Source organism: Anoplopoma fimbria, chromosome 9 (genome assembly GCF_027596085.1).
Source record: "Anoplopoma fimbria isolate UVic2021 breed Golden Eagle Sablefish chromosome 9, Afim_UVic_2022, whole genome shotgun sequence".
NCBI classification, from domain to species: Eukaryota; Metazoa; Chordata; class Actinopteri; order Perciformes; family Anoplopomatidae; genus Anoplopoma; species Anoplopoma fimbria.
The window spans coordinates 7,104,390-7,131,757 of record NC_072457.1 but is presented as its reverse complement, the minus strand read 5'-3'; the positions used below and the strand labels follow the sequence as shown (position 1 = coordinate 7,131,757).

The 27,368-nt window shown below is 41.8% G+C and overlaps 2 protein-coding genes across 2 annotated transcripts; one reads left to right on the top strand and one right to left on the bottom strand.

The window, feature by feature from the left end:
• Positions 1–671: 671 nt before the first annotated feature.
• abcg2b (ATP-binding cassette, sub-family G (WHITE), member 2b) lies at positions 672–19,716 on the bottom strand. Its single transcript, XM_054604628.1, has 16 exons — positions 19,630–19,716; positions 8,177–8,343; positions 7,583–7,642; positions 7,365–7,482; positions 7,122–7,277; positions 6,521–6,678; positions 6,174–6,325; positions 5,803–5,895; positions 5,180–5,331; positions 4,679–4,830; positions 4,006–4,095; positions 1,906–2,030; positions 1,329–1,483; positions 1,111–1,200; positions 947–999; positions 672–819 (listed from the first exon to the last, which is right to left on the bottom strand). Exons 1-16 carry the CDS (start codon positions 19,699–19,701, stop codon positions 672–674), a joined length of 1,941 nt encoding a protein of 646 aa, XP_054460603.1. The 5' UTR covers positions 19,702–19,716.
• Positions 10,067–14,540, top strand: hapstr1b (HUWE1 associated protein modifying stress responses b). Its single transcript, XM_054604629.1, has 4 exons — positions 10,067–10,510; positions 11,963–12,043; positions 12,207–12,482; positions 12,635–14,540. The coding sequence occupies exons 1-4, from the start codon at positions 10,315–10,317 to the stop codon at positions 12,871–12,873; spliced, it is 792 nt and encodes a 263-aa protein (XP_054460604.1). The 5' UTR covers positions 10,067–10,314; the 3' UTR covers positions 12,874–14,540.
• Positions 19,717–27,368: the final 7,652 nt, after the last annotated feature.

The window sequence follows — 27,368 nt, the reverse complement described above, 5'->3', positions numbered from 1 at the left end:
GAAATTGAGTTTGTTTTTGAAAGCTTTTCTGTCATATGTGAATCTTTTTTAAGCCTTTTAATCTGTTTTATGTTGATAAATTGTGAGTTCATTTTTTGTAAAACTTGCATAAAGTTTGTAACAAAAACGATATATTATACTCAACATAAAATGACAATTCCTTCACTGTTTCTTTAAGGCATTAATAAAAAAAAGGGGAGAGCCTAATGCATTGTCTATAATTTCTAACCTGAAAAACTGAGAACTTTGATTATCTTAAAACTAAAAGATTCTCCATAAAATCTAAAATCTGCACATTTTTTCTTTAGTGTGGCTCATGTTGTCTCCCTGCCTGTAAGAAGCTTTGTAAGGACTTGGATGTTCACTTGGCGGTTGCTGTACATTCCCTCGTGCAAAGACTTAGTGTGCTTAGTAGCAGCTTATCCACCTGGGAGTCAAATGTTACAACACGTGTGTTTGTTTATGTGTGAGAAAGTGAGAGAGAGATTCCATGTGTAATGTTCAACAAATATTATGATTTAAAAAAATAAAAGTGCTATAAAGCTTATTTCATCACATATAAAACAATAACGTTTCTCCCCTAAATTATGTTTTCTGTGTAATTTGAGGCATGTTAAATAAATAAGATAAAGACACATTTCATGACTGATGGATACATAAACAGATGGGCATCATTTCCAGCGGTTGATTCGTCGCAGCTGTACGTACGCCAGGAACATGCAGATCAATGTGATTCCCAGCAGAGCCACCTGGTTCTGCCAGAAGCCCCACACAGAGTAGTCAATGTCCTGGCTTTTCAGAAACACCTCCCCTGGGATACTGCAGCAACAGACAAGAGAGGCTCAGTGTGTGTCTCTGTGTGTGTTTGTGTGTGTGGGTGTGTGTGTGTGTGTGTGTGCGGGTGATTGTGGTTTAAGGAGTGCCTGTGTTATCGTTCAACACTCACATGGTGGTGTTGCTGTAGAACAACTGTCCTGACATCTCGTTGATGAATGCAGCCTGAGAGAGACAGAAAAGAGATAGGACTGATAAATATTAAATTCAACCCTGCAGTCTCATTCTCAAAACCACACCCTTCTGCTATTGATCTGCCTATTTTCCATTGCTTACATTCAGTCCATATTTGAAGATACTGATCCATTGCAGCCAGGAGAGCCAGCTCAGCATGGCATTGAGGTTGACAAGAAAACCACCAAAGACCTAAAAAATGAAGAAGGAAAAGAGGGGAATAATAAACTTGTGAAAAACAACTCTGCTATAAATCTTTAAGAGTACACATTATGATCGCAGCCATGTATATTTTGTGTGTGTGTGCCTCAACATCTCACCATCATGAAGACGAACGGCAGAGCGATGAGGATGTTAGCCATGGCAAATGAAGATACACTCGCTGAGACGAGGAAGGCCAGGCTGACTCCTGCCAGACTGACCAGAGACATGGTCAGGGCAAAAAGCATGAAGGACACAAAGGCAGGCTTCAATCCTGAAAGATTGCAAGGAAGACAGAAATAATTATGTGAATGGACATTTTATTAAAATCCAGAGTATTGCTTTTAGCAGATTCCCTGTTGTGGGTCTTCAGACATGGCTGAAAGGTCAAATGATAGGATCCAGATACAAAGAGATCATCAGCGTGAGCATAAATTAGGAAGACATGCAAAACTAGAACAGGCAGCTCCCTGTCATCGAGATTTTATTTCTCAAAACTTGAACCTCATTGGAGTGAAGCCAAGCCTGTGCAGAAATAATTATGGATTGGTTCCTTATTTGCTACACTTTGACACTTTCAATAAAATAATAAAGGCACACAGTCCTAAAGATCAGGTACAACAGTCATCTCAAGGATATAAACAAACAGCAAAATTGGGCGTGTATCCTCTTGTTTATGGTATGTGTCAGAATTACCCATCATATAGTAGGCGATGGCTGAAAACACAAAGATGGGGATGATGCGGTTGGGGATGAGATCAGCAAAGATCTTGGACAGGAAGTAGACAGAAGTGCGATAATAGCCACTGGAGTTCTCGTGACTGCAACAAATATTGACAAAGACTATAAAGAAACACATTGACACATAAATACAAACATTGTGGCACAGTTAAAAACAATGTGATTGTAAAGGATTCACAGTATCACAAATCCCATCAACAATTCCCAGAATTCCCCGGGCGCTTCATTGCAGCAGCCCACTATCTCCGGTGGGTTAAATGCAGAGAAATAATTTCCCCATTGTGGGACTAATAAAGAGCTTAATTTTATTTTATTATTATTATTACCATTAACTTGTAAAAACACATAAATCAGGCACACTGTTGCCCTTGGTGACCTGTTCCTTCATTACCACGCATAACAAACTGTAGTTTATTTAACTCAATCCCACACACATCGTCCTGCTGCAGAAAAAACTCACTATAGCATCAAATGTATATTAATCCGCAACTGAAAATAGTCCCCAACAAATTCACTATTTAATTAAAAAACGAAACTATATGGCCTGTTAAAGAATTATATCTTCTGTAGAAATGAATTGACTTGGGGCTGAGTGCCACAGAGAGAAGAGGGAAGCCTGATGAGAGACCTCAATCTTCACAACGCTAAAGATATGTGGAAGGCGCTCCAAAATGTCAAAGGCTATTCAAGACAGCCAACATTGTTCCTGTACCTAAAATGTCTGCAGTGTCTAGACTAAAGGACTATCGCCCTGTGGCACTCACACCCATTCTGATGAAGTGCTTTGAGAAACTGGTTCTCCAGCACATAAAAAAAAACCCATCCCAGCCAACCTGGACCCCCACCAGTTTGTATACAGATGCCACCAGATCCACAGAAGATGCCGTATCCACCGCTCTCCACTCAGCCATCACTCATCTTGAAAATAACAACACCAACATCAGAATGTTGTTTGTTGCTTTCAGCTCAGCCTTCAACGCAATCTCTTCTATGAAACTGATTGGTAAACTTAGCACTCCGAACTTGAGAACCTCATTCTGCAACTGGTTATTAGACTTCCTCAAAAACAGACCTGAGGCCGTTTGGATTGGCAGCCAAACCTCCTCCACTCTAGTGTTGAAAACAGGAGCCCCCCAGGGCTATGTGCTCGGCCCTCTCCGGTTCACCTTGTACACCCACGAGAACCTTGCAGAGTGGTGCTCAGAGAACAACCTACCGCTCAACGTCAGTATACCAAGGAGCTGACTGTTGATTTTAGAAAAAAGGAGGCCAAGACACACTCCTAGTTCTACAGCAAACGAGGTGAGGTGGAGCAAGTTAACAGCTTTAAGTTCCTAGGAAACAGCAGCACAAACAACCTGACATGGTCATCACACATCCCCATCCTGGTGAAGAAAGCTCATAAACAGTTGTATTTCTTAAGGAAACTAAAAAAGTTCTTGCAATAGAAAACACCCTGACTGGAAACATTACAAACTTGGCATGGGATGTGCACGGCCCAGGACAGGAAAGCTCTACAGCGGGTGATTAAAACCTCCCAAAACATCATTGGTACCCATCTACTGAGCATCAGTTATATTGGTGTGAAGAGGAGCCTTAGAACAGTTAAATGGATTTTAAAAGACAATACCATCCTGTTCACCCTGCTGCTATCTAGCAAGAGCTACAGTAATATCATCTGCCATACTACCACACTCCAAAACAGCTTCTTTCCTCTGGCTGTGAGACTCCTAAACTCGTCCTACATCCCACATAAATAATATAGTTTTTTTGTGTGTTTTTCTTATGTAGTAAAATGGAACTACGATCTGAATTTTGTTGTGCAACCCTGTTGTACAATGGCAAATAAAATAACCTTGAACCTAACGCATTGTTGGTTTTGGTCTTTTCACAGGTTTTGTTTAAATGAGAAAAATATATTTGTAAAAACAGCCTTATCCTTTAAATAGCATTAAAAAGAGAAATGTGATCCACATAAATCTATTTTGACATTGAACATCTTCGACATAAGTCTGGACTTATGCAGAAAACATATAACTATGACCTTTCACTCACATGAATATCGCCCTTTCATTGATAAAGAGTTCAACAGCAGAGAGATTTCCAAACACCATGTTGATGATAAGGAAGAAGAACGCCCCAGTCCTGTTGTCCAGAGAGAGAGAGAGAGAGAGAGAGAGAGAGAGAGAGAGAGAGAGAGAGAGAGAGAGAGAGAGAGAGAGAGAGAGAGAGAGAGAGAGTTATCTGATTATCAGTACATCTGACCTGACCTTGTTTTCATCCCCTTAAACTTGTGGTTTGAACGGCATCATAAAAGTTGTTACCGTATTTCAAATTGAATTCATCCATCAAACCCTAGAGCCTGCATACTTTTGAAGATAGTTAGTAAGATGTTGTACTTTTTGTCATACTTGCCTTGACAGACTTAGCTATTATTCTCGCAGCCTCTTCTGATATAGAGATTTCAAATTTGCCTTGTCACCACATTTTACTGCCTACGACATGATGTAATAATGTACAATAAAAACCTTCAATAGAAAACAAATATAACTTTGATATTATCTTTTATTTCTTTTATGAAGTTGTTAGGTTGTATTTTGACCTTGAAGTGGGCTTAGGAAGGGAGACACATTTACAGTAGGACGAGTTTTCAGAAGTGAATTTAGATCAAATACACTGATTAAAACTAGCATTGCGGTCATGCTGCAGGTTATGTATGGTACTCTACCTGTTCTGTAAAGCCTCGGGGAGTGTCAAGGGCATTTGGTAATAAATGAGTCCCACCAGAAGAGCAAAGAAGATGTTGAGAGCAAACTGGGCATAAGAGGTCTGAGGGTTCCTCAGACAGTTCACAACTGTCCTGCCACACACAATGCGCATCTGTCTCACACACAAACACACACACACACACACACACAGACACAGAGACAGACACAGACACAGACACAGACAGACACATACACAGACATGAATTGTTTTTTATGGGCTTGATGACTCAATGAGGGTTCATTCAGCGGGCAGCCAAGCACACTGACTTAGCTGGCTATTATGTATTATAGTCATTAAACTCTGTGACGTAACATTACAAACTCATTTCAATTTCAGGTTAATCACAAAATGAATACCAACTCAAATAGATATTTATTTTGTATAGTTGTTTTTAATGTAAGAAAGAGAGTGTGTTTTATCCGACTTTTGAATGTGTTTCTGAATTGGGGAGTTGGCTGACCTGATAGAAGAAAGATGTAGCGTAGTTAGCTGCCTTGTCCTGACCGTTGAACCCGTCAGCGACGCTCTGGTTCACATGGTCCAACTCTTCGAGCACATTTCGGCACAGCTGGGACTGGCGGTACTTGTTTGCCAATGGGTTCTTATCCTCAGCTGGGGAAAGAGAAAAGGGCCATTATGCATCGCCATGTTGTGGATAAGGACAGCAGAATAAACTTTTATCTTTATATCGCAGACTTTGAGTCTCCTCAGGGGGATTTGAAAAGGGAAAAACAGGATCTGGGCATCTAGACTGAAATATAAATCTGGTTAAAGGAGTAGTTTGACATTTTGAGAAAATTATAAATACTGTAACCATTTCTTGGTGTCATGTTGTGACTTCCTGTCAGTATGGTCATTATTGTGGGTTGCTAAATGTATCGCTTTCTCACCCTAACTTAATTGTTTGTTTGTTTTTAGTTATCTCATTGTCTATATTTCAACCTTTAACTTTACAACCATGTTAAGCCCAATATGACTTGTACAAATAGATGTACTCCTACTCATAAATCACTAAGAGAACTTCTCTAAAGCCTCTGTTGGTGCTATATACCTAAACTGTATGTGTGTTTTGTGTAGGTGTACCTGCAGTAAGTGACACTAATGTTGATTTTGCCTCTCCATTTGTGACGTCCATGAAGAAATCAGCAGGGTTGTTGAAGGCCTCAATTTGGTAGCCTGTATGAAAACACACAGAAACACACACACATGAAAATACATCATATAAACAACATATGCAACACTGTCATAAGTGTAAGAGACTTTGAGTATAACAGTAGTAGTTTATTTTTCATTTCATATTAAGGAGGTTGATTATTGTGAAAACAAGCTAAATTGAAGTAGCTGACTTCATATGGAAATACAATTTCCCTTTTCGAGGATCACATTATATCCCAACACATTCCTAGTCAAGGTGCTGCACCTTTCATAGCTTACACACAAACACACACACATACCGAGGTTAGTGAAGTATTCCAGTGCAATGGCTGCTGCGCCTGCGTACACCACCTCCCCTTTGTGCATCAAGGTCAGATGGTCAAACTGTCTGAAGATGGAGTAGCGTGGCTGGTGGATGGAGAAGATCACAGTCTTACCTCTTCTGGACAGCCTGGACACACATAAAGAATTTTTATTTGCATTCATATTGTTACAGAAAACACAAAGACAGCAGTAGATGGTTACGGTCCACGGGGTTGACCTTGCGATCTTCAGCAGCATTGTGTGCTTCAGTTATCATTTGAATCTTATGAGTATATATAGTATGTGTTTCCTAAAGTTGGAATAATTAGTAATCGTCTTGCACCTGTGCAGTAGATTGATGATACAGTTTGCGGTGTTAGAATCCAGTCCGGTAGTCGGTTCATCCAGAAACAGCAGAGAGGGAGAGGTGATGAGCTCCATCCCGATGCTGCACCTCTTCCTTTCACCTCCAGATACGCCACGCAGAAACTCTGTCCCTATCTGCATGCGCACACAAAACACACACACACATCAAACCGTGGGCGCTGGGCTGAACAGCAAGGCTGAACAATACTAAATACTCCTGTTAGTTACACTTTTTGGGCTATCTTTATGTCAGTATTTTAGACTTTGCTACAGTTTAAATATATTACACCATTACAGAGAACAAATAGATGTCTGCAACCCATAAGGTTGGGACATTGGACAGCCACAGAGTTGTTGTTTTTTTTCCATTTGTGCACTTTATATGCTCTCAATTGGGTAGGGTTAGGGAAGGGATGAAGATCAATTTTGTTTTAATAATCTTTAAATAAGTGCTTCTGCTTATACCAAAGTAAGATATTTGTAAACTAACAGTCTTTATGATTCGCAGAGCTCTTTCCAACGCTGCTGTATAGTGTGTGACGTGCAGCAGCTATTAGCTTGTGTGTGTAGCGCTGTACCTTTGTGCTTGCACAGTCCGTTAGACCCAGGTCTTGTATGATGGCATCCACTTTTTTGTTTTTATCTTCGGAGGAGTGATCCTTAGGGTTGAGACGCAGGTTGGCACTGAACAGAAGGTTCTCCCTCACAGATAGAGTGCCCATCAGGATATCATCCTGGAAGCATACAGATTATGAAGGCACGAAGTACTTTGCGGAATCCAAAATATTATAATGTTAAAGAATGTGTTTGTATTTGTGTACCTGGACCACATAGGCAGAGCTGAGCCTGAGGTCAGTGGAGACTGCTTTGCCATCCACCATGACATTTCCTTGCTTCAGTCCAGCAGGGTCTTTCCTCCCAGCGATTACATCCAGGAGCCTGACAAAAAGAGTAATAAACTAATATGTATTTTGCTGGGGATGAACATGTGTGTGAGACCGTGCCTGTGTGTTTGCATGAACATGGATATGTTTCTTACGATGTTTTACCACTACCGGTGGCGCCCATGATGGCGTTCATCCCAGGCCTCATGATGCCACTGCAACAACCAACCATAAAATCATCATTAAAGTCATTTTATTGAAAAGAAAACACTTTATAATAATAAAACGATCTAGAATCAATAATGTTCAATTACCATGATATACTGTAGCTTTAAAATCCAAAGACAAAATACTCATTTATTTTTAAAATGGATCTCCTCTGGCTTAGGATCATATCCTAGAAAATGTTCGACTTTGATTCCATTTCTCCTATTTTGGTCTCAGTTCGCCTCAATAAAACAATATACAAATAAAAAATGTATCAAGTTCCTATAAAATGAATATACTGATACACAGGTTTGATGAAAAGAGCCACAAACGGAACAACACCTAAACTCATAACTTACTTATTTCTAGAAGTATAGCAACCAAAGTGCATAGGGTATTTTTATGAAGAAACAGGAAAAAGCAGAGAAGAAACACCTGGACCACGTCATACAGGTACAGCATGCTAACATACAGTCACCGCCCAGTGACAATGCAGTCAATTACACACATATACACACTCAAATGAAAGTATCATGTCCTACCTCACATCGCTGAGGATGCATTTTTCAGGACCTCTCTTGCGGCAAAACCTCGCCTCCTGAACACAGTAGTTCAAGTTGCTGAATGTGAGAGTTGGCCCTTGTTCCTGGAAATACTGCTCATCAGTGCAAACAGTCTGCTCCCCCTTAGACATCTTCAAAAATAGCAGCTGCTACCAGCAAAGACTAAAAGGGGTCAGAGACCAGGGTTTGATGAGAGAGAGCGAGCGAGAGAGAGAGAGAGAGAGAGAGAGGTACAGTCTGACACACAGACCTGTGCAGTCGGACAGAGAGAGAAACAGAGAGACAGGTGAGAGAGCTTGTTACCAGTGGTTTCCTTCTATAAACACCTGATCTTTGGACTCACTTGATACTTATCCCATAAACGTGTGGCTGTTTTAAAAAAGATAGTGTGACATTGAACTTTCAACCCAAAATGTCGAAGCAACCTTAACTGCACCCAAGAAGCACCACACGCTATGTGATAATAGTTCTAGTGATTGACAGATGACAATATTTATATGGTGAATAGTGATGCTTACGCAATGCAGGTGTTATCCATCATCCATTCAAGGTCCCAGGGAGCATAGTGGTCATTCCAGGCGATAAGGCCTGGCTTGCATAACATCCCATAGGTGTTGGATGATGTATATTAAGGCTTTCTGCAGGCAGGTCAAGTTCTTCCACAGAATGAAAAGTTTATATCTATGGGCCTGTTTTTGTCACATGTCCTGGGGTCATTAAAATTCCTAAAAAGCTACACTATGTCACTTTTATAAGATAAATAAACACATCGTTAGCATTACTCTTACAACTAAAAAAGTCGTCAGTTCAAGAGTTTGGCTGCAACAGCCTTTATTTGTCTGCTATGACCAGTAGTTTATGGTGGCTTATTTTTGACTAACTTTTGAAGCATTACAGATATTAATGAATCAGTTAACTAACCTGATGACTCTCTAACTTGACCACTTGAGATACTGTGAGAGTTCTGTACTGTACAGCTATTCCATTTTAAAAACAAATTTAAAATTTGTACGTATATTTCTCATATTTTTGTTCATTTTAATATTTTATACATTATGTCTCTTGACTTTTCAATTGTACAGTACCAGTCAAAGGTTTGGACACACCTTCTCATTCAATGGTTTTCTTTATTTATTTATATATTTTTTCTACATTGTAGATTAATATTGAAGACATCCAAACTATGAAGGAACACATATGGAATTATGGGGTAAACAAAAAAATGCTCAACAAACCAGAATATGTTTTATATTTTAGATTCTTCAAAACACTAAGACAAAATCCTTGTATGTGCAGATTTACTTTATAAAACTGTTTTCTGGGATTACAGCATGATCCCATAATTGTCACTTGGCCCCAGAGGGAAAAATATGTATGCCAGTGTACAGTACCAGTCAAAAGTTTGGACACACCTTCTCATTCAACTACTTTGAAGAATCTAAAATATAAAACATATTCTGGTTTGTTGAGCATTTGTTTGTTTACCACATAATTCCATGTGTTCCTTCATAGTTTGGATGTCTTCAATATGAATCTACAATGTAGAAAAAAATAAAAATAAAGAAAAACCATTGAATGAGAAGGTGTGTCCACACTTTTGACTGGTACTGTATATATATATATTTTTTATTATACTTTTGCTATGAACCACATTTCCATGGCCAGGCTGCCCCCTGCTGTACAGAATGCTGTACGGCAAGCTAGAGAGAATATCCTGGGTGGGATCAACTTTGTTTTTCTCTGACCTTTTCTCTTTTTCAACCCTGTCCAATCAGGCTTCGTGTTCAGCACGAAGAACCGCCCACAGAAATCCCTGCAGCCAATCACCTTTCAGTACGGCGAGAAAATGGGCGTGGCCAGCCCCAGAAATTCTTAGGTGTTGTCATCGTGTTCCTTAGTTTGGTGTGTGTTACCACTGGGCGTGCGGGCGGAGACTAAGACGTTCACAATGCGGCCTTAACAGCAGCTTTTTTCTCTCTTTTCTATAGCTTGTTAGGGTTGTGTAACCGCATTCCTCCAATAGACTACAGAAGAAACACAGTTAAACATCCCCGGGAACAGAACAATCCTATATTTCAAACGAAAGCTAGCTTAAAAGCTACTAGCCACCGTTAGCTATGGAGGAGAAGAAGGAGGAGGGAGAAGCGGAGATCCAGGAGCACGGCCCCGAGCACTGGTTCTCTAAATGGGAGCGGCAGTGTCTAGCAGAGGCCGAGAGGGCCGATCCAACCGAGGAGGAGACGGAACAGAGCCAGCAGAAACTGTGGCACCTCTTCCAGAACTCGGCCACGGCGGTAGCGCAGCTCTACAAAGGTCTGTACCGAGCTAGCTGTCAGAGCTAATGCTAATGCTAACGGAGGCTAGCGGAGAGGCACACAAAGGGCACACTGGCGAGGCTAGCAGCGAGCTAGCCGCAGCTGTTCGCCCACTAGCTGGCCCTCGCTTTCCACGCTGTGTGTGTGTGTGTTGGGTGACAACATAATGTGTATTTTTTTTAATTGTTTTTAAAAATAAACAACGTGGTTCCCTTGTTGATGCCGTGTTCCGCTGGCCTGGGATGGAAGCTAATGCTAACCCGCTAGCAGCCGGTCACTGTGTGGCCCCGAGCTGTCAAGAGGTCCTCCAGGGGGGGGGCAAACGCTCCCATGACCCCCCCACCGAGCAGAGGGGCCCCATCTGCTCCCTCAACCATGTGTTTTAATGTGATTAACTGGTCCTGTTTGGTGTGAACCAGTGGCTCAGACTGGAGTGTTTTGTCCACCCCGTTTACAGCTCTCCAGCTCGTCAAAATGGCGATACACAGGGAGGAGTTGGCCGACAGAAAACAACACGTTTGTGGATGGTCTGTAGCAGACACAGCTGCTTGTCGCAGTGTTGTTGTGGTGTTTTTTGTTTTTTCTTCTTTCTTTTAATCAAATAACATCCAAAAGACGTTTTATACCGACACACCACTTGATGTACTTTTGCTGATGGCTGCATTGTTGTTGTTAATATCCAGAACAAAATGGCGTTAGGATTAAAGTAAAGACTGTCCCTGCCTTACTGAGTGTTTTTGAAAATAAAACTGACATTGTGTGTGTGTCTTGGAAATAACTTCAGCTTTCATCAGCACACACTGAAACTGGAAATAAAACGTGGGCCTCCATTTAAAAACGTCTATATTACAAATAGTGACATCATGGTTGGTCAGATATGATCAGTGGGTTGTTTGCTGAGAGTAAAATGAATGTTTAAGATGACTCCTGACCTCTTGTCAAGTGCAGTGTATGAAAGCTCCTCTAATATATGCTAATCTTAACTAGTACACGTGAGTCATTTGTAGAGGAAGCCCTGTGGACAGCACCTGCAGATCAGATGCAAGGATATGCAGTGAAGATTTGAATCACGAAAGGATGATTTGTAGCTGAGAAGGGCATAGGTCCTGAGCTTTTCTATCTGTATTTGTGTGGTAAACCCAATACTTAGCTAGTGCTTTGTATACATTTTATTTTATTACCTCTGTTCTGTATCAATACTCTTTATACAATAAGACTTTGGATGTGTTACAGGCAGTTATTGGATTAAACCTGAATTTGAGAAAGCTCTCCTTCAAATACACCATCGCCGTTAGTTTCCCACAAGTCGAATTGAATTGTAATGGCCCGTTTTGACTGTTAAGACTTGAATTTCTATAAAGAAGAAATCTGAGCTTGAGAAGCAGTGTGAAAACAACAACATTAAGAAGTTATCATGACAATCTGACTAACTTTTGAATTCAATCTACAGATAGAGTATGTCAGCAGCAAGGCCTCTCCCTCTGGGTGCCCTTCCAGAATGCAGCCACAGCTGTCACTAACCTTTACAAAGGCAAGTAACTTTGACTATTACACTTTTCTTGTGGTTCACTGTCTGTTTTAAGTTGACTTAAGTGTGGCATCCAGGAAGTGATGTCTGTAAATTTAAATGTGTAGGTGAACTTATTTTGTCGTGTCCAGATTTACTAAAGACATTTTTCCTTGTGCGTCATCAGAGAGTATGGAGGCCCGCCAACGGAGCTACGACCTGGGCATCCACTTAGGACACCAGCGCAGGAACAAGGATGTGATTGCATGGGTTAAGAAACGCAGAAGGACCATCAGGCGCGAGGACCTCATCAGCTTCCTGTGTGGCAAAGTTCCACCTCCACGGACAACTCGCGCCCCGCCAAGAGTTTCCATGGTGTCTGCAAGCCGACCATCACCCCCAGAGACGGGCAGCTCTGTGGAGACGGATCTGCAGCCGTTCAGAGAGGCCATAGCACTGCATGGTACGTAGAAAGGCCATGTTTGGCAAGAAGCTGTTGCATTATAAGAAAATAGACCCCAGAGGTCATGCATTATAAGAAAATAGACCCCAGAGGTCATGCAGTTTACGGTGGCTTCGTATTTAAAACGTTTTTTTTTATTTTATTCCTTCCAGGTCTTAGCGGTGCCATGGCTAGCATTTCTGTGCGTTCTGGTCCTCCTGGATCACCAACGCACCCCGCCCAGTCCCTCAGTCGTCGTAGGAATGGTCTTCACGACGTGGACCTCAACACCTTCATCGCCGAGGAGATGGCGCTTCATTTGGATTCCACAGCCAATCGTAAACGAGGCCCTGCCCCCTGTAGTGACGTCATCACAGACTCACCTACCCATAAACGTAACAGGATGCTCTGAACTTTTCCTACAACCACTAATCCCTCCTCTGTCCTCTCCTTGGTGGCCGACTGGACAGCTGATGAGGACTGATGCCTTGGCCAACCATTTGAAATCTTCCTCCTTTACATCTTAGTTGCAATGCTACAAATAAAGAAACTTAACTATTACCAATCCACACATTTATTCCCTTCTTATTCTTTCTTTACCGCTTCTGTTGTCTCACACATCCTCTCCTTAGTAATGTTCTCTTCTTTTTTGTTTTTCGAGAAAATCTTCTTTCCTGTTCGGTTGCCCCCAGTAGATCTGAGCTAGAAGTGAGCACACATCATATTATAATCCATAAATTTATTTGGCCGGGCTCCTTTGTTCTTCACGTCCAGTATGAACCAGGCTGGTGCCTACTGTTTGCAGTCCTCCTCGTTCCTCAAGCATACTTCCTCCTCCGTCTCCTCTGTGGGTTGCTGGCCAAACCGGACTGGACTGAAACCCGGGCTCCTCTGCAGGCTGAACCACCTCCTCGCTGTGCGGCTGGACTCGAACTGCTTGTCAGCGTGTGTATCTCATTCTGCTGCTGCTCTGTGTGTTTGCGTATCTGACAGCAGAACTGCCACTTACTGTGTTGTACTTGTCTTTGCCTTTGAGAAAGCTGCTACAGTATCTCTGGTTGTCGTGCAACAGTGAGTGTGGGTGTGTGTGTGTGCGTGTGCTTGTTTGTTTGTGTGTGTGCTTGTTGATGCGGATGCGGGGTTCTGGCAAATCCAGCAACCACTTGGTCGAAATCTTTTCTGTTTTACTTAAATTCATCCTATTTTTTTTTTTATTTTTTTTTTTTTTTGTTGCTATTTGCAGCCCAAACCAGGGTTTTATCACAAAGCAGGTCAGCCCTATTTACACAGATAATGTCGATGATCATTACAGTCATAGTTGGCTGACACTTTCAGTAGTTGGGGGGGGGGACAAGAGTTAAGCAAGATGTATTTTCAACAAAGCTTTGCTTAAGTACAAATGTCCTGCATTCTTATTTGCAAGTTTCCAATAACACTGTTTCTCATTGGTAACGTCATGTTTGCAAATAATCCAAATATACGCAGTTTCTTTTCCTGTCTGTATCAAAATACATCCGACAGAGTACTGGTTCTTGCATTTTGCAGTAAGTGTGTTTCAAAGCTTGTATTTTACCTATTTTATGTTTACATTTTGCCCTTTGGTAAGAACAAACTGGTGCGTTTTCAGCATTTGCCCCTCGTATTTAAGAGTTACAACGCTTTCACACCTGTGATTTCAGCTTTAAACCTATAAAATTTCAGAGGGCACTTGCCTGTGAACTAGTTGGGGGGCTGACAGCTGTGGTATTTTATTTTGCTCAGCCAGCTCATTGGATGTGGTGGTTCAGCAAAGCTTGGGACACTTGTTTGGCTAATTTCACACACTGCTTTGTGATACAATCTTGTGTAATGTGTGTAAATAACATGTAGGTGCTGTTATATGTGGTACATATTGTAAAAAAGAAGTGCAAATCCATTGGGATGTCCATGTACAATAACAATTCTGACATTAAAGAAAATACAAGCGTTTGTGAAAGGTGTTTTTTGAGTTTCCTACCAGTTGGATTGGGTGTTTTTACTCGTTTGACTCTTTGCACCATCTGCTAGGCGTCGTCTTATTTCAGTGCAGGATAATCTTTACCTTTTTGAAAGTGATATTTCACTGAATAGACCCGGGCCAATCTAAAAAAAAAAAAGAAAAAAGAAGGTGCAATGAAGTGGGAAAATTTGAGTTTCATCTATTGCAACGCTTGCTTGGTTAACAAATGTCCATTCTCGGTTCCTTAATCATCCTTTACTGGAAAGAACCTGATATTCAGTTACTCACCAAGTGCAGAAGTATAAAGCATCTCCTGAAGGGAGAGCGTTGAGGTAGTTTTTCTCAGTTTATTATCGTAACTGCTGTATAGAGTTTGTCTTTTTAAGGAGGTTGTCAACAAACTTCAAACACATTTTGAGACCATGGTGTAGTTCAACAAGGCTAACACATGGGGGCGACACAGACTACTTTGCTCTGCTAAACACATCAACAGGGACATAAAATTCCAGGTTAATAGAAGAATGATAAAATATTAAATATGAGAACAAGAAGTATTGTTTCATTAAAACAAAAATGTAAACTTTTATAGCAAATTAGGAAACTGATATAAATTGCAACATAAGGGCCACTAAGACACAATAAACACAATAATGACGCATTATTCAAATGCTAGAAATGCAGGTGTAGTATTAGAGGTTACTGGGTTCATTTGTGTGCATATGTATTCTCCCTGATGAGTTAAAGGAATCATCTGCTGTGACATATTTTAACACTAACAGAATGAATGTGATGAGGACAGACCTGGAGCGACATGGATACCAGAGAGCCTTTGACCTCTGCTCAGAAGGTCGTGCTTTCAGTCCTGTTTGTGTGTCTGTTAGTGAGACGGATATGTTACTTAACAGGACCCAGGGGGGGACTTACTATTTTTAAATGAGGTTATCACCAAAACCATTCTAACCACAACAGGCATAAACAAAACTATTTTTCTTCTCCCACACCTAAATGTCCCAGAAGACCACAACCGTTTCAAACCCACACAGATATTGTAGAAGAACATTTTTTTTGTAACACGCTGCAAATTTCATTCAATCTCCACCATATTTGAAACATGAAGCCCACAGGATCACTCTTTAAAAAGCTATTTATACATTTTTTGATAACCTGAGTGGTTTTCCAGAAACTGATATGCCCACATTTTGTTTGTTAGTCCTATTTGTCCGAATTTAGAAGATGCATGCACGTATAAACTCACAGCATTCCTGCAAAATGTCATGGCATTTCACCTTTATGACGCAAAACAGCAACACGATTGATTTCGCTGGCCATTATGTAACAGTCATGAGTCTGACTAACTTGAAAATTTGCCAGATTCTTCCTTTGATTTAGGAATTGTCTTAAAAGTTTGTCTGTTATTACATTCAGCAAACTTTTTTTACAATAAAATAACAAGTCTAAAGCATTGTACAATTGTGATGGATGTATAAGGCGCCTGAAAGCTTTTGTAGTTTTAGTGGGACTGGACGGAAATGATTGGGTTGAGGAGGTGGGACCGTGGCCCTCAAAAGGCTCTCTTCAAAATGTTTAAACAGTATTTTCTAAAAGAGGCAAATTGTAAGGAATTTAAATCTTACACCCAATTTAAAACCCTTCATATCGTAATGGAACAAAACTTAAGCCACAGACGTGCACAGTGGGCATGAGATTGGAAATGTGGCATATGAACTGAGCACAGGGCATAGTAATAAAACATATATATAAAGGGTGAGAACTAATAATATGACCCTGTCCTGCTTTCTCAGATGTCAGACTTTCCTCCTTCAGCCAAAAGTAATATCGTTATCCCCTCCCCCTTTTTTCTGACCTTTGCTTGCCCTCAATTAACTTTCATACAGTTCTTACAATAAGCCTAAAAATGTGTTTCCCCTTTTATAGAATAAGTCTTTGCAGGTATTTGGTTCCATGTCTATCTGTGATCTGACAGCTGGTTTGACCTCAGTGCCAACACTCACACACTCAACAGCTCTTTGGAACAAAGCATTGCTATCCATCTTCACTAAATCACTGTCAAAGAATCACCACACCTAAAGACAATATGACTTTCTAGAGGAAAAGCTACCAGTTCGACAGCACTTTTGGGTCAACTCTTTGGACTCTTCCAAGTAAACGCCACTCTTTGATCTCCTGACTCCTCTAGTCCATCGCTGCAGAGGAGGATAAAAGACCTGCACCGTCTATCTACCAAATCCAGGGGGAATATCTGTTCTTGCTTTTCCTCTGCTAACACTACTTGTTTATTTGTTTATTTGATTGTCACTTGTTATTTCATTTCGTTTCTTATGCACTGTCTTGCTGGCTGGTCTGTCAAAGCACTTTGTAAACCTTGTTTTTAAAAGGTGCTATATAAATAAAGTTATTATTATTATTATTATTATTACACGGTTGTTTTTGTTTCATCATGTATCTGAAGGCTCTAATGGCTGCTATTTGATGGAACCATGGAAGAGGAGCAGAGCTGACCGCAAGCTGTTTCACACTTCAAAAGAAGCACTGTGCATGTGTGTGTGTGTGTGTGTGTGTGTGTGTGTGTGTGTGTGTGTGTGTGTGTGAGATAGAGAGAGAGAGAGAAAGAGAAAGAGAAAGAGAGAGAGACATGACGAGAAGCAACAAGTGTCTGAATGTTCCAGAAAACCCCTCGAAGATGGCCATCTGGGGCTGCGCTGGTATCAGCTCGCAAGCGCACTCATGAACACACACATATAGGTGTTTCCGAGGATGCCGTCTGGTCTGAGAGAGAGAGTTTGTGGTGTGTCTTGTGAACCATTACTGACAAACACACACACACACACACACACACACACACAACACAAATGTCTGTTCCGTCATGGCAATTGTGTGTCTGTGTGGGCTTGACCATTAGGGAGCCTTCAATGGCAGACAGCTGGCGATCAATGATGCACTAGTTATCCCCCGTGTGCATGTGCGGATGTGCGACGACGCACACAGCACAAACACAATGGGCGATGTTAATTGCTGCAGCAGCTTGCGCTAATTGATGGAGGACAGCATGCTCTCACACACACACACACACACACACACACACACACACACACACACACACACACACACACACACACACACACACACACACACACACACACACACAAACACATTAGCACATGCACATAAACAGAAGCCAATCAGGCAGACTGAGAATGTGTCCCCGGAGAGATGGAGCAGCCGGAGAGCAGGGGTGGTGGTGGGAGATGGAGAGGTGGTTGGGGAGACGGGGGAAGGAGGAGATAAGGAGGAGGAGGAGGAGGGAGAGGTTAAACACTCCCCAGAGACGGCTGCTAGTCAGGGCTCTTAGTTTTGTGCTAGGTGAGCGACGCGTGGCGTGCATGAAAACACACAAGGTCTGAGAGATTGTCTCCTATTTTTGGGGGCTGCTATATTTTTGTGAAAGTTCCTCGTCTTCAAAAAGGAGAACCTCTCCTCTCTCCATTCTTTCCCTCTCAAACATAAACATGCTTGCACAACCGCACACACACACACACACACACACACAGATCTTCAGAGCTCCCTGTGCACCAGCAATGTCCCCGTCTTCCACAAATGCCATGAAAAAAATGAAAAACCCACGAGCTGATCACCATAGCAACACGTTATATATCTTCCAGCAATATTTATCCAACCCAGAGAGGAGGGGTTTGTGGTAGTGGGGGTGGATGAAGAGGGGAGGTAGAGGTGGTGGTGGTGTGTGTGTGTGTGTGTGTGTGTGTGTGTGTGTGTGTGTGTGTGTGTGTGTGTGTGTGTGTGTGTGTGTGTGTGTGTGAGGGAGAGTCGTGATGCAACTCTTCTAAAAATCAAACGGTCATTATAGAAGAGCGGGTTGCGGTTCAGGCGGGCGGCCACATGGCGGCAGCAGCATCCAGCGCAGCGGGACGGCAGCATCACTTCAGGACCAGATGCTTTCAGTCATGTGTCACGCAGAGCTTACGGGTCTCAGGTTTTTCCAATTGCAACCAAATACTACACCAGCTTATTTCACTTTTTCTTTTAATAGAAGGTGTGCCGATGAGTGAAATTGGCTTTTTGTGGCTTGAACGACAGTCTGCGTGCATCCTTCGTGGCACATGACTGAAGCCACTGGACTGAACAAGAAATATCCCCCAAAATGAAGAAGCCCTTCTAGTGCGTCCTCCTCAAAAGCAACACCTACTGGTGGGATTTTGGGCACGCATTAAAGGGCGGAAAAAAAAACGATTGAAGAAGAGAAAAGAAAAATGAATGTCGGGGCAGAAAGAGAGCAGGAATGATTGCAAGGTCCCCCTCCTCCCCCAAGCAGAAGGATTAGATGTTGTGCTGCTGGCTGCAGATGGGTTTGGGCTCGATTCTGAATGCGTGTGCACAGTGTGTGTGTGTGTGTGTGTGTGTGTGTGTGTGTGTGTGTGTGTGTGTGTGTGTGTGTGTGTGTTTGCTTGTGTGTGTGGGTTTATTTTTTGGGCTCAGGAAGCAGGTTAAGCAAGGAGGGGGGAGAGAGAGAGAGAGAGAAGAAAAGGAGGGAGAGGGGAGTGAGGAGGAGGAGGAGGATGAGAGGAGGGAACAGGATGAAAGGATGTAGGTGAGTCTAGGAGGAGAGGAGGCCTAAATCCTCACTGAGCTCCAGGGAGGGAGCAAGAAGAAGAGACATGGGGAGACTAATGATGTGAGAAAAGGGGGAATGTAGGAAGACAGAGGAAAACAGGAAGAGACTGACAGTGTGTGAGTGTGAGTGTGTGTGTGTGTGTGTGTGTGTGTGTGTGTGTGTGTGTGTGTGTGTGTGTGTGTGTGTGTGTGAGCGAGAGACATATAGACAGGAAGGGGGTTAAAAAAAGTGTAAGTGCAGCACAAGTCTCATTGCTCACAGGCTTTTACAGAAAAACCCAACAGGACCTGACAAGAGTCTGATAGGATCAGCTCCTCTACGTGTTCACTCGCTCATACACACCTACACACACACACACACACACACACACACACACACACACACACACACACACACACACACACACACACACACACACACACACACTCACTGTCCCACTTGCCCTCTCTTCAGAATTGCTCCATTTCTTCAACATTCTGGGCTTGAAGTGATATTTCGTCGTGGTACATTTAGAATTTTTCAGCAGGCTTTTTTTTTTTTACCTGGTGTGACTTTGTGAGCCGTTTTTCCTTCGACGGAGCCGGGAACCCGGTGCTGCACCTCTGTGGCTCCATCGCACTCCCTGGACTCTCCTCACCATTAACTCGGAAAAAGGCAGCCTGCAAAAACAGAAAATATTATTTTTCAGCCCAGTGGTGCTTCTCTTGAAGGTCAAGGACGTGGAAATGTGTAGATGAGGCAAGTTGTTAGTGAGTACTTGTGTTTAGTACTGAAACAACTACTGCTTTTAGTCACTAAATTAAAATCAACAAAAATTGTAATAATAATGGGTTATGTTGAAGTAATTTAACAATCACTAAGTCTTGTTTTTATTGTTTACTTCATGGTGTTTTGAGTTTGTAATAACTTTTTTGACTTTTATGTAATGAAATGAGAATAAAACTCAATTTGCATTTGTTAGCTTGTCAAATGCTTCTTGCAGTTTAATATCATTGTCTTCTTTTAATTATTTTGGCAGTTGTTGTGTTTTGTTCGTGCCTTTATTTAATAGCTAGGAGTTGAGAAATGACAGGAACTGTGGGCAGTGTCGGTCGGCGCCGCAGCCCAGAGACCGCCAGAGACGTGTCGTTTTAAATCATTGTAATTTTATTATCTTTGGGGTTTTTTCGACTGTTGGTCAAACAGGACATGCTATTTGAAGAAATCCCCATGGGCACAGAGAACTAGTGATGGGCAACTTTCTGTTTTCCATTGTATAGATACAATTATAAATCAATTAATACACAAAAAAACAATTGTGACAATGTAAGTAATTGTTAAAGCAGCTATGTGCAATGTGAAACTTTGGTGTTTGCTCTAAGCAGTGAAAACTACAAAGAATTATCTTCCAACTCTGCAGTTCCCCTAAGCTCTACGGACCCTTTCAGACTTTTTACAGCTTGCAACTTCACTGTTCTGATTCACCCTCACTGCTCTAATCAAACTCATTTACAGCAGCAGCAGCAACACCCAGCTACTTTCAGCAAAAAAAAGCTTAAAAAAGAAACTGTTCTCTGCTCAGCTACAAACAGCAGACAGACAAAATTAGGAACTAGCTGGTGAACATAGTCGAGCATTTAGAAACTAGAGAGACAAATGTTTCCTCCAGGAGTTTGTGGAGACCAAAACAGAGCTAGATGGAGATATTGGACAGAATATTGGACTTAACATTTATCAGGTAGCCAGATACATGAGGCATGTTAAAGATGTTGGTATGCACAAAGGCAAACGTTTATAGCTGTTCTGAACCGCCACAGTTGAAGGCAACACATGTTTACATTACATTACATTACAGTCATTTAGCAGACGCTTTTATCCAAAGCGACTTACAATAAGTGTATTCAACATAGGTATTCAAGAGAACTACTAGTCACCAGAAGTCATAAGTGCATCTCCTTTCTTAAACAAGCATCTAAGAGCATAAACCAGAGCAAAAGTATAGTGCAGAGGCAAATTACTACGAAAACAATAATTGCAACAAACTAATACCAATACAATAAGTGGAACAAACTAATACGAATGCAATAAGTGCTACGAGGAAGGCTCAGGGTAGTACTTCATGAAGAGGTGAGTTTTCAGCCTGCGCCGAAAGATGGGCAGCGGCTCTGTGGGTCAGTGGGGAGTTCATTCCACCACTGTGGGGCCATGACAGAAAAAAGCTGTGACCGGGTCGATCGGCATAAGGCCATGTTTGTTCACTCGTTTGTCACAACTGTATAAAGTGTAAATATGTCAAGGTTACTGTGTTTTCGGCTTGTTCCACTGTCCACAAGTGGCCGAAATCAAAAGTAAAAAAAAATGATTGCAGCAACCAAAGACCCTGCTGGTGACATTAAATGTGTGTGAGGCTGTCCAGCATCTCTCTGAGGTGAGGAGAATCCAGCAGAAAAGGTGTGAGCTGAAAAGGTCCAGTGCCGGAGCTTATAAACGTGTCAGGATGTGACTCAGGACAAAAAGGCAGATCAGTGACCTGCCTGTGCTCAGCAAGTACAGCAACACGCTGACCTGGACTTGATAACTGCCTGAAGGTGGTTGGGTAACTCCAAAAAACGACTACACATATCATTTGGGATGCAGTGCTTGAAAGATTCAAAAGGGCCTGAGTCCATTTCCTCTGTGGAGGTCAGCTAGAAAGCTTGTTCGTGGAAAGGGCATAATTTTCATTTCAGCTCTGAGGGAGACATCTACTGGGAACTGCTCAAGCAACTGCAATTATATTCTTCAACGAGGAGAGCACTATGCTCTTAATGTGCATAATATACTGCACATACTATATTATGTCTGTCACTTAACATGACATACTGCCCGGAACCGTGAACTGAGAAAGGGAGGAGCGTTTTAGCTCTGAGGGAGGTGTAACATTCCTGCAATTTTCATGCTGGATTAACTTTAATAGCTACTCACTGCATGTGATCAGTGGTGAAAGAAGTATTCAGATATTTTATTTAAGTAAAAGTAGCAATACTTCAGTACTTATACTTGTACAAGTAAAACTACTGCATTCAAAATGTCTTTGAGTAAAAGAACAAAAGTATTAACATCATAATTTACTAAAAGTAAAAGTACTAATGATGAATAATGGCCTATTTATGCATTAATGTGTACATTACTTTAATGTTGCAGCTGGCAAAAGTAGAGCTAATCTTAATCACTTTCTATACTGCCAGGTAGTATAGCCTATCATTAAAATTAATAATCTATTAGTTAATATATATTTGTATTAATAACCTAAATTTGCAAAGTAACTACTGACTATAGCTATGAAATAGAAATAGACTGTATTTCTACTGTTATAGAAATACCTCCAAAATGTACAAATACCTCAAAATGACCCATTGCAGTACAGATGAGTTAATGTAAATAGTTACTTTCAAAATAATAAATAAACATATAAATATATTAAGAAATGTATACAGTGCCAATATGAATAAATGAAATAAGCAGTGATGGAATGCAAGTACATTACTTTAGTGCTGTACAATGTTGACACTTAACACTTACTTAATACTTCTACTCCACTCCACTTTCATTTCCACTTTGCAGATTCAGATTCATATATATAAATCCACCAATAAATAATTATGCATTATTAAGGACGAAGCTATCCGGCAGTGTATCATATTAAGGTCAATCTTTACAAGCGGCAACATTAAAGTGATGTACACATTAATGCATAAGTAATTATAATCCACAGATATAATACTTATTATTCCAAAATGGGCCATTCTGCATGATTTTGTAATAATAATGCCCTTTTAGTTCAATAGGATTTCTAATGCAGGACTTTTACATGAAACAAGCAGAGTATTTCAACACTGTGGTATTGTTATATTTACTAAAGTATAAGGGTTGTTTACTTCTTTCACCTTTAAGCTCCATTAGTGACGCAGCAGCGCCCTCTACTGGTCGATGAAAGGTGTGCAGGTTACAATCGACGGTGGCTGATGAGCAAACTTTAATTAATGAACCTAGGATTTTGCATTTGTCTAGTCACACTAAAAATAACATGGCTAATTTAACTATTAGGTCATAAAGTGGGAACATTACTCCTGTTTTACAAACCAGTGTCAAAACAATTAGCATTAGCTGCTAATACGTAGCCTCCCAATGAGCCCGGAGCTCCATTTAAATACCTAACAAACACCAAAGCTAACAGCTAGCAGGCTAGCAATTATAACAGCTCACCTGCCATAGGAGGACTTCACTCTTTAATATCCAGGAGAAAGCATCATCTGAGGAGGGGTAGACTTCACTCTACTTCCGGAGAAAGGGAAGCTTAGTGCTGATTGGTCCAAAGTCAAGCGAGTCAGAGTTCAGGGATGTGGAAAAAAAAAACGTCCTGGAGATCAAAAGTCACCACAAGAGGGCGCCATTTCCACATCAAAGATAAAAGAAAGTTAAATAATAAAAGAAAGATAAAGATAAAGATAATCCCAAATAAGAATATTTGGTAATTGCAACAACACAAAAAAAACAACACTGTACATATAAGTAGAGGAAGTGAATTATTATTATGCATGTAAAACTAAAACAACATAGGGTGCAAGTAAAAGTAGACGCTATAACTTGTTCTGTATTATATCAAATATAATAGAACTATATTATAGTATCAAACTGAACTTGTGGCCAGATGGGAGCTTTCTGAAAAGGCGCTGAGCCAGGTGTGATGGGTCAGCCGCTACCTTACTGGCTCTGGTATTGTCTCCCATTTTAGGTCACTGACTGTGATATCCAGAATTTTAATAGACTCTACTTGATGAGTAGGCGGGGGATATGAAGGTGGGTGTTTCCAGAAGTCCATGACTCTTTGACATTGAGCTCTAGGTTGTCATCTGTACTCACAATGTTCCTCTAGGCCGACTCATCGTTGACCTTGATGAGGCCTGGGACTGCAGACTTGGATATAAGAGTGGCAGGAGATGCAGTCATTGGTGCAGATATGGGTGAGAGGACACAACCTTGTGTTGGTGTTAAAGGGGGTGCCAGACTGATGACTGCCAAGCCCCACCTGTTGCTTCCTGTTGGTTAGGGAGTCCGTCTCGCAGATGGGACGTGGTACGTGCAGCTGCAGCAGCTTGCCTTGCAGACGGCTGGGGAGTTTAGTATTAAATGCTAAACTGAAGTCCACAAACAGAGCTCTGACATATTGACTGAACGCGTCCAGGGTGCTGAACTACGTGGTGGAGGCTGCGGTTAACGGAGCAGTTGGCTCTGTGGGCCAAAAGGCGCTCTGTGATTGGTTTGAGGAAGGACGGCATGTGAATGATGATGATGAATAGTGAACTCTTACTGCTCTGCTGTGCGGCTGAGTGAACGACCATGATGTATGAACCGCCGGCTGCAGAGTCTCTGTCTGTTTCTCTTTCTCTCATACGTTTTGAGGAGAGGTGAGATTGCCATGGACACTCTATAGAATTAATTGAGGGGGGTGAATGATTTATATGACATATTAGTGGTGACAAGTCTGCTTGTCTCCTCATGAAATTACACCTGTAAGTGGAAGGTGCTGGGAAGGATGAGATTCATGCTGACATCCTGTTGTGCTTTAAGGAGGAGAACTGAATTTCTTTCAAGTCACTCACAATACTGACGTGCTTTTATGTCTAGAATAAGAGTTATTGAGCGCTGTAATCATCCTCTTTTAAATGCAGGCTGTGAAGAGACACATGTTAAAATGTACTCTGAGATTTAGCCAAAGCTAAAATTTGCTTCCTTTGTATTCCCTCTGAAGATGTTTTCTTGATGAGCTGTAATAGAGGGGTGTTGATTTTCCAACATAGCTGAAGTTAAGAATTCTGGATTTTGTCCCCCATCTCTCTTAAATTACTGTCACACTTGGTTGCTATCTGTTTTTTTGATGAGTATAAACAGGAGAAATCAATGCAGTGAGCAATAACTATCTCACAATATATGCAGCCGTGTGGTTATTGTATTAAGAAAGACCTTAAAAGACGATTGAGGTTCCAAACAGCTGAAGGCTGATACGGAGAAGACCTTCCTTGATATATCTTTCTCAGAACCAGCAGCTGATTAAAGAGGCAGTTATTCAGTTCCTGCACCATACAGATTTATTTCAAATAGTGTGAACAGAATGTGAATGAAAGTGTAGTAAAAGTCTGTCCATCTGTAAAATTGAACAGATTCAGTTACTCATCATCCATTTCTGGATAGAGGAAGTGAGAGTTTGTGAATCACTAAGAGCTCTGTGTCTTCTTACATCTGTGCACAGCTGGATACTCACTGCAGAAAGCAGCCCTTCACTGAGTCCCGCCCCTCCAACGAATACTGGCCAACCATAGCTTAGCATCAGCTCCGACCAGCATCCAACAACTAACCAGCTGTGCTCTATAAACTCTCATGCAATCGTTACAGATTTTCTTAATTTTCAGGCTGGTTTTGTGGATTTGGAGCTAGTCACGCCTACACACTCCCATAATAGTGAGACGTTCCTAAAATGTTGCGTTTTTACATAAAAACCTGTGGAGCTATAATTAGCAGAATACGTTTGCACATCATTTTCTAACGTTAGCACTTCTATGCTACTAGCTACTTAAGATGTACTGAGTGTATCCCTTACCTGGCTTTACAGGAACAGAGTTGCTCCTTACTTCGTAGTCTTCTGTCCTGATATTCAGGTGATGTGGTGGTTCACTTTTACACTGTGATCAGTAGTGATCCAATAGTCAAATAATATCTATTTAGAGAGTGCAGTTAGTGACAGTGTGGGCTCCAAGGTAACGAGGCTCTTACAATTTGAGGGAATAGCACCAGGGGGCGGGGCTTAGTGAAGGGTCAATTCTGTGAACATCTGAGAAGAGCTTTGCACTTCTTTCAAACACTCTTTTGCAGTATGTCAAACAATCACTTGGCCCTCCTGCACTTTGCTTACTAGGAACTCATTGGAGTGGATGCTAACTTCTACATGCTCCACCGGTCCTACTCTAACTTGGATGATCCAGGTGGTTATGTGAGCATTATGATCTTTGATTTGTCAAGTACATTTAACGCCATCCAATCCCCCATGCTTAGAGACAAGCTTGAGGCAATTTTGGCAAATCCCTCCTTGGCTTCCTTAATTACAGATTACCCCGACAGGACAAACCCAGTTTGTCAAGCTTGGTAACTGGAGAGAAGAACTGGGGCTCAACAGGGCACTGTTTTGGCTCCCCTACTGTTCACATTGTACACAGCGGACTTTAAGTACGACTTTAAATCCAGGCATACCCTGATGACACTGCTATTGGGACGTATATCAGGAATGGGCAGGAAGAGGAGAACGGGGTCTGACGAAGGCCTTCAGCGACTGAAGCAATATGCGCAACCTCCCGCTAAACACCTCCAAGACCAAGAAGAAGGTCTAAGGCCCCTCTTCTGCCAGACAACCTTCAAAGGGGGGACATTGAGGTGGTGCAGACTTACAAATACTTAGTTGTGCATCTGAACGGCCAGCTGGACTGGTCCTTGAACTAAGATGCCCATTGAGGGCCGAGCTGGCTATTTTTTTCCCACAGAGGCTTCGACCCTTTAACTTCTGCAGCAAAATGTTTAATGTTTTATCAGTCGCTGGTGGCAAATGTAGTCTTTTATGTTGCGGTCTGCCGGAGAGACAGCTTGACAGACAAGGACATAGGCGGCCGGACAAGCTGTTGAAAAGGGCTGGCTCAGTGCTTGGCAGGAGGCCGGATTCACTGGGGACCGTGTTGAATAGATGCATATAGAATAAGTTGTTGGCCGTCCTAGACGATGTCAGTCATCCCCTCAAAAACATCCATACAGACTGTGTGCGCTACTGGACACCTGACATTTCCCCAAGGGCATTAATAATCTGTTTTAGCCTGCAGCCTCTTTGGAATAGCCCGTAAAGAAGACTACACTCAACTATTGATGTCCAGACTCAGGAGGAACTATATTTTGAATCTGACCACAGAGCAGTGGACCAACAGTTTTTCTTCGCACAGATCACAGAGATGTCTGGAGAATTTCCGAATCCCTTGTAAATGTGTTTTGTGGATTTAGAAATGGCTTATCCCTGTTTTCCCTGAGGTTCCCTGTCTGAGAGTGTGAGGTGCCAGGGTCAGTGCAATGAGCCGTCCTTTTACCCTCAGAGGGGGAACGCTGTGTTCTCTCTCCTGACATCAAGTCAACCCTAAACTCAGGAACCCCACAGGGCCTCTGAGAGAAGTTGGAGAGAAGTTTCCAGGGGATGTTGTTCGGAGCACAGGCAGATTATGAGACAATGTGC